Source organism: Euwallacea fornicatus, chromosome 21, assembly GCF_040115645.1.
Source record: "Euwallacea fornicatus isolate EFF26 chromosome 21, ASM4011564v1, whole genome shotgun sequence".
Taxonomy (NCBI): Eukaryota; Metazoa; Arthropoda; class Insecta; order Coleoptera; family Curculionidae; genus Euwallacea; species Euwallacea fornicatus.
In genome coordinates, this window is record NC_089561.1 from 456,084 (window position 1) to 467,650 (window position 11,567).

The 11,567-nt window shown below is 38.8% G+C and overlaps 3 protein-coding genes across 4 annotated transcripts; 2 read left to right on the top strand and 1 right to left on the bottom strand.

The window, feature by feature from the left end:
* Nucleotides 1–1,875: 1,875 nt before the first annotated feature.
* On the top strand, nt 1,876–3,589 carry Scgbeta (sarcoglycan beta). 2 transcript variants are annotated; one of them, XM_066294279.1, is made up of 2 exons: nt 1,876–2,867; nt 2,985–3,196. In XM_066294279.1, the coding sequence occupies exons 1-2, from the start codon at nt 2,168–2,170 to the stop codon at nt 3,059–3,061; spliced, it is 777 nt and encodes a 258-aa protein (XP_066150376.1). In that variant the 5' UTR covers nt 1,876–2,167; the 3' UTR covers nt 3,062–3,196. The 2 variants fall into 2 exon arrangements, with proteins under 2 accessions (XP_066150376.1, XP_066150375.1); XM_066294278.1 differs by having other exon boundaries at nt 1,883–2,867; nt 3,019–3,589.
* A 36-nt stretch (nt 3,590–3,625) lies between these two features.
* Nucleotides 3,626–5,483, bottom strand: LOC136345732 (interleukin enhancer-binding factor 2 homolog). The gene is made up of 3 exons (XM_066294277.1): nt 5,339–5,483; nt 4,987–5,284; nt 3,626–4,621 (listed from the first exon to the last, which is right to left on the bottom strand). Exons 2-3 carry the CDS (start codon nt 5,278–5,280, stop codon nt 3,734–3,736), a joined length of 1,182 nt encoding a protein of 393 aa, XP_066150374.1. The 5' UTR covers nt 5,281–5,284; nt 5,339–5,483; the 3' UTR covers nt 3,626–3,733.
* An 808-nt stretch (nt 5,484–6,291) lies between these two features.
* On the top strand, nt 6,292–10,147 carry LOC136345736 (neutral alpha-glucosidase C-like). The gene is made up of 14 exons (XM_066294285.1): nt 6,292–6,427; nt 6,481–6,567; nt 6,631–6,855; nt 6,907–7,066; nt 7,125–7,336; nt 7,389–7,578; nt 7,635–8,207; nt 8,258–8,515; nt 8,577–8,826; nt 8,880–9,037; nt 9,100–9,210; nt 9,260–9,372; nt 9,881–9,954; nt 10,017–10,147. Exons 1-14 carry the CDS (start codon nt 6,408–6,410, stop codon nt 10,082–10,084), a joined length of 2,499 nt encoding a protein of 832 aa, XP_066150382.1. The 5' UTR covers nt 6,292–6,407; the 3' UTR covers nt 10,085–10,147.
* The last annotated feature ends 1,420 nt before the right edge of the window (nt 10,148–11,567 follow it).

Consider the following 11,567-nt stretch of genomic DNA (forward strand, 5'->3'; position numbering starts at 1 on the left):
GATGCGTCAAAACTGACAACGACATCTGATTTTCTGAGACAGCTTTGCTGAAAGTGAGTACCGCGTCGATTGGGCTATTCGATGATAAAGAAAATCGAATTTTTCTTATCGTTCGATCATCCTTATCACGAATTTCGAACTCGGTGACGGGCCGTTCGAAATTAGCAACGTTATTCGCTTTTCCGGGAAAAGCACCTGAAAACGCATTCCATGCATTTAGATGAGCGTGTTTTGACGTGTCCATTACTTAGTTCAGGAGAAAAACCCGAATGCCGTTATCACTTTTGTCACTCAATTAAAAAAATTGCTAATTTATTTTCAAAACTTATTCCCTCGAGATGGTCCAAAAAATTCCCGAATGACCCTCCACTCATCACCAATATCGCACCACACATTACCACTAAACAGGGTTCACCACCTAATAATTGAATACAGCAAATCGCAACATCGACAGGAGGTAGGTAAGGTAGGTATGTCAGCAAGGAGCACCACCAAAAAATAGCAAAACAGATCGGGTTGAATAAATTGAAAACTAACAAATGTGATGTATAAACTCGACAATACACAATATCATCGACTTATATTCCATTGAAGGCTTGTGTACTAGTTACTAATAAAAAGTATCATATTTTTACTTATAATAGAATCTGTGTTTTCTGGCCTGCAATAAATGTGTTCGTTTCGTAGAAAGATACTATTTAGACAATGAAAGAGCATCGTTTTTAACAAATATACTAGTAGTTGTAGGCGCGTAGGTGCTATTTCTATTTGGAATATAGTGCCTACTTAGAATGTGTGTCTTAGTACCTCCATATCTCACGAGTAGGAGTAGGAATGTTTGATTAAGCAATCGGATAGACTTGATTGATAATAAAGCCTTATTGTCTTCCTTACACACACCAAAGAGGTGATAATATAATACAAATAATAGGAGATATTGTAGTTGCATTTCTGGTCAGTGGATAGTTTTAGTTCTTTCTATAGTAGATGATTAGTGATACCGAAACCTAATCTAAATCTGCTGTGATCCTCTTGACTACGATTATCACTGAAGGAATTTCACTAGAAAGGTCTCAGATTTACGGACCAATATTCAAAATTGCGTATAAGTACAAGCATTTTATTTATTTTTCACGTAATGTGTAAATATATCATTAGTCGACTGTAATATTATATCTACAATATGGAAATGATTGTGATGTACAAATTTACCAGTATAAGTAGCCTTGTCGCAGATAAATAAACTAAATATACTATTGAGTGGTATTGTTATTATTATTAAAATTCGGACGATCTACGATTCTGGTGGAATTTGACACGATTTGGCAACGTCGCGCTTAGCAGTTGATCGGATTTCGACACACGAATCCAAAGCTCCAAGTTTTAGGGATAGAAAAATGCACTTTTAAACTGAGTGGCGTGGCTGCTTTACCGTAAGCGCCGCATGGACTTTTTTTTAGGAAAAAGCCACGAACTCAAAGCTGTTCCTTTTGGCCTTCGCGTCGTCTAATTAAATTCTCGTATTATTTAAAACTGCAACAACGTATTAAAGTCAGATAAAAAAAAAACTAAATTTTAAATTCCTTATTTTTCATTGTCAGTTTCCCTCTCGGCGCGCCCCTGTTTAGCTCGCGAACGAAAATTCCGAAATATGCAAAAAACGTATTAAGATTAACGGCGGAGCTTCTTTATGCTTTAGCGACGTAAAAAGTTGTAAAAGAAATTTATGCCCTAAATGAAAGGAATATTAAAAGACCGACGTTGCCAATCCGAGCCTTAATTTGAGATGCGAGAAGGAAAGCGTTCGCTGTTTGGTGGTATTCAACGGAACTTGGCAACGCCGCGCCTCGCGTTTGGTTGTCAATCGCGTGCTCTTATGGCCCCGCCAAAGTGCCAGTTTGCTAAGGCTGGCGAATTTGCTTTTAAAATTGGGGAATTGGTTGGCATCGCTTTTTTCCACTTGTTATATTGTTGAATCCCGCTTTGTAGGACTGAACTGATTATTGACATCAAACTAAAGTTAAAATTAGAACGCGACGCTGTCCAATATCGCGCCGCGCAACCACGCAAAAGCGGCGTCGCGGCGCCGGTTTCGCAATCGACCCAATCGCTCCCGGTAAAACGTAATTCTCACTGTTTACATTCCCTCTCATTCAAACCCGAAAACATGACGGAAATCGGGTCCTCATCTCCTCAGCCTTCCGAATTATTATCCGAAGAAAACGACGCAAGTTCCTCCAAAGAAACAACTCTTTTGGGCCACAAAAACCCGAAAAACAGCTTCAAAAATGCCTACAAGTCCGTGCAGGAGTACCAGAAACCCGTCCCCCGAGGGAGAAAAACCTTTGCTTTTTGGACTTTGGTGCTTCTATTGTTCCTTTCGGCTGTTGGTAATTTGCTGCTCACCATGACCATATTGGGAGTGCTGCGAATTGGCAATGGTATGCAGAGCATAGAGCTGCTACCCGAGCATAAAGTGATAAAGTTTTTTGGGGACGTGGATTTGGGTCGTATATTCAAGCAAAATGGAGTCATGGAAGGCTTCAAGGGGGAAAATCTTGAGGTAACTGCGGAAAACAGCTCTGTATTCGTAAACCTTTACAGCAGGCTAAGCAGAGTGTTTAATAAAGTGGCTGTCGAGAGAAATGGCACCTGCTTCCACGGTTTAAGCTCTTTTACTGTAGAGAATAAGAATAAGAAGCCTTTATTCGAAGCCAGTAGCCCCAACTTCAAAAATTTAAAAAATGTAAACGTTTTCAAAGGAAAGAGCATTGAAACAAACAAAATTCGAAGCAAACTCGATGAAAATTTGAAAATCGAAGGGGAAAGTCTGCATTTTAAAGGCAGTGAAGGTTCTAAACTCGAAGGTAAGTTTCGGGATCAATATATAAAAGTACTGAGAACTTCATGTAGAAGAAAATTTCTATTGAAACCAGAAAGTTATTAACTATCTCGGCGAAGTTACCCAGATTTTGATTTTTTAGCATTTAATCAAAAACTCATCGAAACATATTTCAGCCCGAGAGATTGTATGGAGCACGGATCAGGACATTTACCTTAAAAGCATTAATGGCTCGATAGTGCTGAGCGGAAAAGAAGGAACCTACGTAGACATCCAAAGACTGCCCATAGCTAGGTTGCCAAAAAATAGCTACTTAACTGCCCAATTTAAAATCTGTGTATGCATGCCTCAGGGCAAGCTTTTTAGGCTGCCCATAGCTAACGTGAACGATCCGGTTTACTGCAATCAGGCGGATATGTCAGCACAGTTTAACCCTTGTATGTAAATGTGAGGATTAAGAATGTACAGCGTGTACCAAATTTATAAACTATATTCGCCAAATTGTCAACAACAATTGAGTTTTATGATTAAACCTTTTCTCCCTCAAATCATTGATTCAAATTAAGGTTCCTGGTAACTGACTGTCATTTTAGATCAACCTTTAAGCTCTGAATACCACTAATTTTCGACACACTGTAAGTATTTCAAATGCATTTAAATTGATCATTTTTACTAGAAAAGTAGCTAAACTAGAAGGTATTTTGTTGATTATATGCAGGTTTATACGAAATAAAATTATTAAAAATGTGTATGTTTTTTAATGAGATTTAAAAAATACAAAAATTTATTGATTCAATTTATTCATATTGAGATTGAAAGATGTCATATGCATAACAAATTTAAATTAAATTCGCAAATATAAACAAAAGTCAGCAAAATAATGCAGATTACTTAAACCTCTAGAGTCTCCATACTCTCGTCCCCTTCGCCTTCTTCCATTTCCTCGTCTTCATCTCCATCTTTCTTCTCTGGGGGATTTTCATAAGCCTTATCCAAAGGAGAAACCACCACTCCATCCCATACAGACATTTCCTTAGCAATATTGTTGCTTCCCTCCATGCCCAGGATCTGCTTGTAGCCTCCATGAGATAAAACTCTCAATAAAGTCTGCGCAGTAAGACAGCAAATGTCCTGTTGTTCCAAGGTAATAGCTGTATGTATTCTCAAGCTGACCCCTTCACAGGGATCAGTTATACCTGCCGATCCCGGCAAGAAAAGACCCGCCGCCAGCAGTTGAAAAACTCTGCGGAAAGCTACATTAATGGGTAAAGCTTGACGGCTTGGATTATGCATGATCGTAAAATGTGCTAAGAGATCCAGCATCCATGGCGTCAATGGCTCGAAACCTTCAAATCTTGATCTCACATCACGCAGAAGACGTATGAGCACTTTAATTGAGGAATGATGCGCGTTCTCTTCGAACCATCGACTATGACGAATAGCTGCTAAATGGCTCAACATGATTTTTTGATCGAGATGAATCTCTGGGTCTAATTTGCGGATGTTATGGTGCAGAGTGGTGACTAGTACTCTCACACAAGCGAAAGCATTACGTATTTCGAGACCACGTTCATTTGTTGAGTGAGCTAGTTGCTCTCCTTTAGGGACAATTTCGTTTTTCATTAAATTTTTCAAATCATCTCTCACTTTATTGCCCAGTGCCTCAACAGCCTCTTTTGTTGGCAGAGTTTTCAGAATCACAACTATATCAGCTACATTGTGACCAGTTACCATGGTGCCTTTCTTGAATGAACCCACCTGCCGTACTTCATCCAGTTGCTGAAAGAGGCCCACATGAAGATTCACAATAATCTCAGCCTTATGAAGGTTAAGGATTTGTAGAGGAGTAAATCACTAATGTGTTTTAGTGATTAAATCTCTTAAATAACTTTTAACATTTTTATACTCTAATAGTTGTAAAATTTTTTTTTTAATCCCAATCTTCTTGGCTATTTTTTATATTTCCAAAATTATTTAAAATTCTAGAATTTTAAAAACTGAAACTTAATAACTACGCAAATATGCAGCTTTTCACTGATTCAATCAAGATCATGTCTTAAAAAAAAACTCCTGAAATGATAGGAGGATGCAATTAACTAAGAAACAAAGCAATCCCGAAAAGCCTTTCCATAAAATCGACTTACACAAGCATCAAAACTTCCCGGAGCGACCACTAAGTTGTCCAACACAGTTTGGATCTTTGTAACCAAATTCAAGATTGAAGTTTGTTCATTGGGAGTAGGCGACAAATCTGAGTTTCTCTTTAACAGAGCCTGCGTAAGGGGAGCTTCATCGGGAGCTGGTTTGGTACGAGGAAATGCGGACTCGCATAGGGCTAAATCAAAGGGATGTCTGGGGAGGAACAATTTCACTTTGTAAGGGGGACGCCCTCCGGGACCTCTGTTCATGCCACCGCGACCCCTCATGCCTCTGGCCATAACCCTATAAGCACGGAATGTTCTATGGAATTTTTAAGTTGAAATTTATGCTACTTACTGCTGGTTTTCGGGGTGAAAATGAGAAATTGCAGACCAATCGAGTCAATATTAGTATAGTGTGCAAAGCCGGTACACAAACAAAGATGGAGGAGTCAGACTTTCATTTCAAAATGACGGAGGAGCCGTCAAGCTGTCAAATGGTTCTTAGAACTGGTACAAAAATATGACGTAACAAAGTTGCAAGGGACTGTAGATTATGGAAACTAAGTAGAAAATTCAGTAACCCTTTCAACGCTCCTTAGGCTGCCTAATGAAAGGAATGGGGTGAAGTTCGGTGAAGAGCCAGAATGGCAGAACAAACAACCACGAACTTTTCTTATTGGTGGTTTTTCTTGGGAGGTGGGAAGTGGCGATTAAAAACTTCGCCTAGGGCGGCAAACTTGCTTAAACTGGCCCTATCGTCCGTCCAAGTTCGAAAAGGGGCCAAAAAATGATCACCTCCCCCTCTTTGAAATATGTCATAAAAAATTTAAAACTTTCGATCCGGCGTTCATCGGTTCAATGGACTCATGAAGAGCCTGTGTGGAAACTAAACAAGATATAATCAAACTGATTGCGGCGTTTTATACGAAACAATTAAATTGAGCTATTTTTAAGGCAATCGCTCTGCGCCCAGCATCGACCTTTGGGTGGGTAGGTTGGGCGCCGACTACGAAAGGCCAAGGTTTTTCTTTGGGAGTGGTGGGGCGGCGGTTACAATTTTCGCCTAGGGCGACCGACTCGCTAAAGCCGATAGTCCTCATTATCAAATATGACGTCGGAGCCGCAGCAGAAGCCGATTTGCGCTCGTCTAAAGAGTTTTGCTTTAACCCACATAGACGTTTTTTAAAATTATTTCAAGTATAAAAGACTTGTTGAACGCTAAATACTTGATAACGAAATATTGGTACTTGTTTTTATCAAATCGTTATGATCGGCAAACAACCTCTCGAACTTTTGTACATACTCAAAGATATAGATTATATTAATTCTATAAAGTAATCGAGTTTCATACTTTCCAAGCAGTTCTTGTGATCTTTTTAAACTTATAAGTGCATGACACAATTAATACGTTTTTTCTATAAACTATGCAAAGTGTTATTTTAAGGTAAATTACTGTAAAGCAATAATGATCGCACTGAGTTTTTTTTCCCTTTATAGGCTCTTGGTGATCGTAGCTGCGATTTCGCCTGGCCTAAGCAATGACGACGAATTCCCAGCTTCATGTGCCATGAGACCGATTTGCACGTAAGTTCCCTTATTCATTCTTCTTTTTTTTGTTATAAATCTTCCCCATCGCAACATCTACAGCGATTATCGAACGAGGACCCCTACGCCAGAAGAGACCTATCAAGTAGCGACTGCTGAGGTTATTCATGGAATTCTTCAAGTTGCGCTTCGTAACGAAGCTGGAAACAATTTGACCTTAATTGTAAGAGGGGTAGAAAACAATACATTCCGGGTCATTATAGAGGAACCTGACGAACATCGCTACCACTTGGAGTATTCGCTAGAAAAGGAACCGACTTTGATGCCGTAAGGGATTACATAATCCCTTTTACATTTATTAAATTTTATTTTTCAAAGGCTCAACATGACGTTCAAAAACGAAACTTCGTTAACTGCGTCAGATAGCATGGGAATCTCTACTGTGACAGTCCTGTGGGATCCCCTGCTGCAAATCCAGTTTTATCACAACGATATTTTGGAAACAGTTGTTGATGGAAATCGATTGATCATGGAAAACGTAAATATAACCATGACGAAGTTTTTCGGGTAAAACTTCAAAAATAAATCCGTTTTAGACCAAAGAGAGCCAGGCTTTCACCTTCGCAATTAAATTTAATGAGGTCAAGCGTCTGATAGGACTCCACGAAAGAGTTTCGGTGGTGGGTTTATTCCACACTGCAGACCTCAAACTGGATCCGTATAGATTTAAGAACGTGGATTATGCCTATCAAAGGATGAACTCCACGAAACCCATGTACGGGGCTGTGCCTCTTATATATGGATTAGGGTTGGTTTGGTGAAAATTTTACGAGATATAATCATCGAAGAGGAAATTTCAGGAACGATCACGTTTCGGGAGTTTTTTTAAATAATGCAGGAGAAATGTGGATTGATATCAATACTACGGATCAGTCCGCATATTTCATGGTTTATAGCGGTGTTCTGGACCTTTTCATCTTCACTGGACCCAGACTAGTTGATGCTGTAAGACAGTATACAAATTTAACTGGAAAACCGCATTTGCCCCAGGTAAATAAATAACTATTAAAACATACTTTTTATTTGATACTCAAATACCATTCCAGCTATGGGCTTTAGGACATCATCAAAGCAGATATGGGTACAAGACTGAGGAAGATGTCAGGGGTATTGTGGAAAATTTCGATAAGTACAATATTCCTGTAGATTCAGTATGGCTGGATTTGGACTATACTGTGGGTTGCATGTATTTTACTTGGAATAAAACTGAGTTTCCTGATCCCGTGGGATTATTGGATTGGGTGGATTCCCAGGCTGGAAGAAAAATGGTCGTTATATCAGATCCTCACATTAAAGTTGATGAGGACTATGAAATTTTCAAAAATTGCAAAGAAAATAATTATTTTGTCAATAACAAAGACGGAAGTAATTTCGTGGGCACTTGCTGGCCGGGAGACTCCAGTTGGGTGGATTTCCTAAATCCTGAAGCGAGAGATTATTACGCAAGTTTACATTCCTATGATGTTTTCCCTTCCACGTCCGCTTTGGGTGGATTCTGGAACGACATGAATGAACCTGCGGCCTTCAATGACGACGAGGAAAAAAGCATTCCTTACGACACTTTGCATTATGGAAATGTCACTCATGGAGAAGTGCACAACATTTATGGAATGCTTCAGGTTTTTTCTCACGGCATTCTCTTTCCTCAATCTATCACATTTGTGCGTAGGTCATGGCCACCCATCAAGGGCTTATGGAGCGAGATGAAGGCCAGATACGTCCTTTCATTCTGTCCAGATCAATTTTCGCTGGGGCTCAAAGGTACACTGCTAAATGGGCCGGAGACACTGGAGGCGGTTATAGCTACCAGAGAATGATTGTTCCCATGACGATAAACTCGAACTTGGCTGGATTTGTTTTTTACGGAGGAGACATTCCTGGGTTCGGTGGCGATCCCACGGAAGATTTGGTCACCAGATGGTACCAAGTAAATAAAATAATATCATGATGATTTTTGCAATAAAAAAAAACGGTGAATTGTTTTTTAGATTGGGGCTTGGATTCCGTTTTTCAGAGCGCACGGAGACAAGGGTACTCTCCCTAGAGAGCCCTGGACCTTTTCTAACGAAACCAGGGAACTAATTCATCAATCTATCGAAATGAGATATCGACATATACCTTATTGGTATACACTGTTCTATGAGCATGTCCGCACTGGAGACCCTATAGTGAGACCTCTGTTTTACCATTATCCTAATGACGACGAGACTCTAGATATTAATGATGAGTTCCTAGTCGGTATGATGACTTCACACGGTTCATTATAACGCGATTTTACGTATAACTTCCAGGTACAAATATCCTAGTAGCAAATGTCTATTTCGAAAATGCTACTAGTCTAAGAGTGTACCTTCCAGGGAAATACGACTCCTGGTTCCAGATTACTGGAGACTCCCATAAGATCTACCAAGGAGGAGAATGGTACACAATTCCTGTGGACATTTCTTTTGTAAATATAAAGCATTTGCAGCTTACAAACGTTGTAATAAGCATATTTAATATTTAAATTAGATTCCAGTCTTCTATAAATCTGGAAGTATCATCTGCACGAAGGCTAAAGTTGGTAGATCTACTACCGAGTTAAAGCTCGAACCTTACGAGCTACAAGTGGTGGTAGACCAGGTAAAATTGGGTTTCGAGTGTTTTGTAGATCTATCACAATTTCTTAAAGGACGAATATGCCAAAGGACGGTTATACCATGATGACTTCCAGACCTTCGAGTACTTGAACAAGAAATATGTTTATTTGGACATTACTTATGGAAAAGGCACTTTCAATGCAACGTACGTATATATATATATCTTGGACCAATAGTCGACTATGATACAACTGGATATATGGCAAATAATTGTGACTCTATTCCACTAAAAGTAAAGCAATTTAAAACAACAGAAATGTAAGATGTTATGATAACGTCACATTTTTTGATTTTGCCGTTATGGGTTAGTGTCTCATTGGCAAAAAAACTACAAAAATAGTTAAAAAACTAAGGGCAATGCCGCAAAAAAAGCAGGAGATGTCATCACAGAATACGTGAAAGTGCCGTCGATATTTTCACCATTACCATCACTTCACAGTTATTTGTCACATAACAAGACTTACAAAATCGAAATGCTGTTACAACTGGCGCAAGTGCCGTAAGCGCCTTAACTGCATATCGCAACCGTTGTTTTGTGTGTAGTTTCTCATTGCTTACTATCGGTTACTTAAGTAAAAAACACGAAAATGCAGTTAAAAAATATACCAAAATATTACCAAAATTTTCCTAACATTACTCTGTAATATTAATAGGTTAGTGGATACAGACGTCGATCCATCTGAATTTGTATTTATCGTCAATTCAGCGACCTTATACATCAATAACGGTAATAATTATTGGTATTCTATTTACCCAATTAAACAAATTCTTTCCAATTACTTATTACAGGTAATGGCACCTACTCGATAAAGCGACTTGACGAAATAAACGTTGGATACACGGGTCTCCGTCACTGATCGACAAACCTAATATATTATGTAAAAATGTATTAATCTAATAAAGATCAGTTATTGTATCCACATACATTGTATATATATATACACATATCCACGCGACATAAACATGACCAAACCTTCATTTCCCGAAGAAAATATTATCAAAAACGCAAAAAGTATATACAAGGGCCAATTGAGGGATATTAGGGCTTTAGGCCTCAAAATGTTTGCTTTGTGTGAGGACTATGACTCAAATAAACTATGTAAGATACGCGGAAAATACCGAAATTTCACTTTTAATTCGAAAAAAGTTATGTCACATTCGGAGGAACGGTATTACGTGAAGTTCCCCACGACCCAGACCTCCAAACACGTCTTTTTCCCCTCTTAGGGGACGGTAAACAACTTGTCTATAATATCAGCACGTTTCCCTTCACAGAAGTAATGATTATACAGTAATTTCAGACACAATATTCATTAAAAGCGAGAAAGACTTACCGAAAACCAGAAGGGTAGTATCGTGAACGCCGGTGAACGATCTATAAACAAATAAAAATTAAAAAAAATGTTCGTACTTCGCAGTCGTGGCTCTGGCTTTGTTTAGGCCCAACAGATAAAAGTCCTGCCAATGTTATCCCAAGGATAATCTGCATGGAAATTGAAATGATGGATAAAATGCCATGCCTTAAATTAATGGTGGAAAATTATCCTTCCGTAAATATTAGACGTCCTTTACCCAACTCAAGCAAACCATAAAACACACAGTTGAAAAATAGAAAACAGAGTTGTTGCTTAGAAGCCTGAGAAGCAGGTGCAGGTGCAAGAAGGGCCCGAATCGAATATTATGCGGCTGAATTCGAATGAACCATAAAGCACACAAGAGGAAAACAGAAATTATGTTTTTCATTACAAATAAATTGCGGCAAATTCGGAGAGACGTCCCGCCACGTCAAGCCTCCTGCAACCGCCTTTCAACTTTAATTGTTTTCCTTTTGGAGAATGGTAATTGACTTATCAGTATCATGCACACCTTTCTGTATATATAGACATTAATTGCATCCTAAATTTACTTTAAAAACTCATTAAAAACTATAATTAATTACCAAAAACTGCAGAACCCACAAAGCAAACAACTTGAACCCGTTTGTAACGACGTTAAACAATTGAAAATCTGGGAATGCAAGGGCGCGCGCAGCCCTGGCCCTCTTAAAATAATGAAAATAACCGCGAAACGGCAAGTTTAGAGTTACGCGTATAGATGACGACACCTTAATTGGACATAAATGACGTCAAATTCGGCGAGACCCTACAATATTAAGCCTCCTACGATCGCTTTTGAACAAGTATTTCTTCTTTTTCGAGAATGGTAAGAAACTTACCTATATCATCTACACACTTCTCCTCATAGAGGCGTTAACTATATTCAAAATTTACTTAAAATACTCATTAAAAACTATAAATATTTACCAAAAACTGCACAACGTACACCGTGGACGCGTTTGAA

Bases quoted from the DNA above. Each gene is read 5' to 3' on its own strand.
- Scgbeta (XM_066294278.1), top strand. From the start codon at position 2,168: ATGACGGAAATCGGGTCCTCATCTCCTCAGCCTTCCGAATTATTATCC. The intron at 2,868-3,018 runs GTAAGTTTCGGG...AACATATTTCAG, and splicing joins TGAAGGTTCTAAACTCGAAG to CCCGAGAGATTGTATGGAGC.
- LOC136345732 (XM_066294277.1), bottom strand. From the start codon at position 5,280: ATGGCCAGAGGCATGAGGGGTCGCGGTGGCATGAACAGAGGTCCCGGA. The intron at 4,622-4,986 runs GTAAGTCGATTT...GGCCTCTTTCAG, and splicing joins CGGGAAGTTTTGATGCTTGT to CAACTGGATGAAGTACGGCA.
- LOC136345736 (XM_066294285.1), top strand. From the start codon at position 6,408: ATGCAAAGTGTTATTTTAAG. The intron at 7,579-7,634 runs GTAAATAAATAA...ATACCATTCCAG, and splicing joins GAAAACCGCATTTGCCCCAG to CTATGGGCTTTAGGACATCA. The intron at 9,038-9,099 runs GTAAATATAAAG...TATTTAAATTAG, and splicing joins TTCCTGTGGACATTTCTTTT to ATTCCAGTCTTCTATAAATC.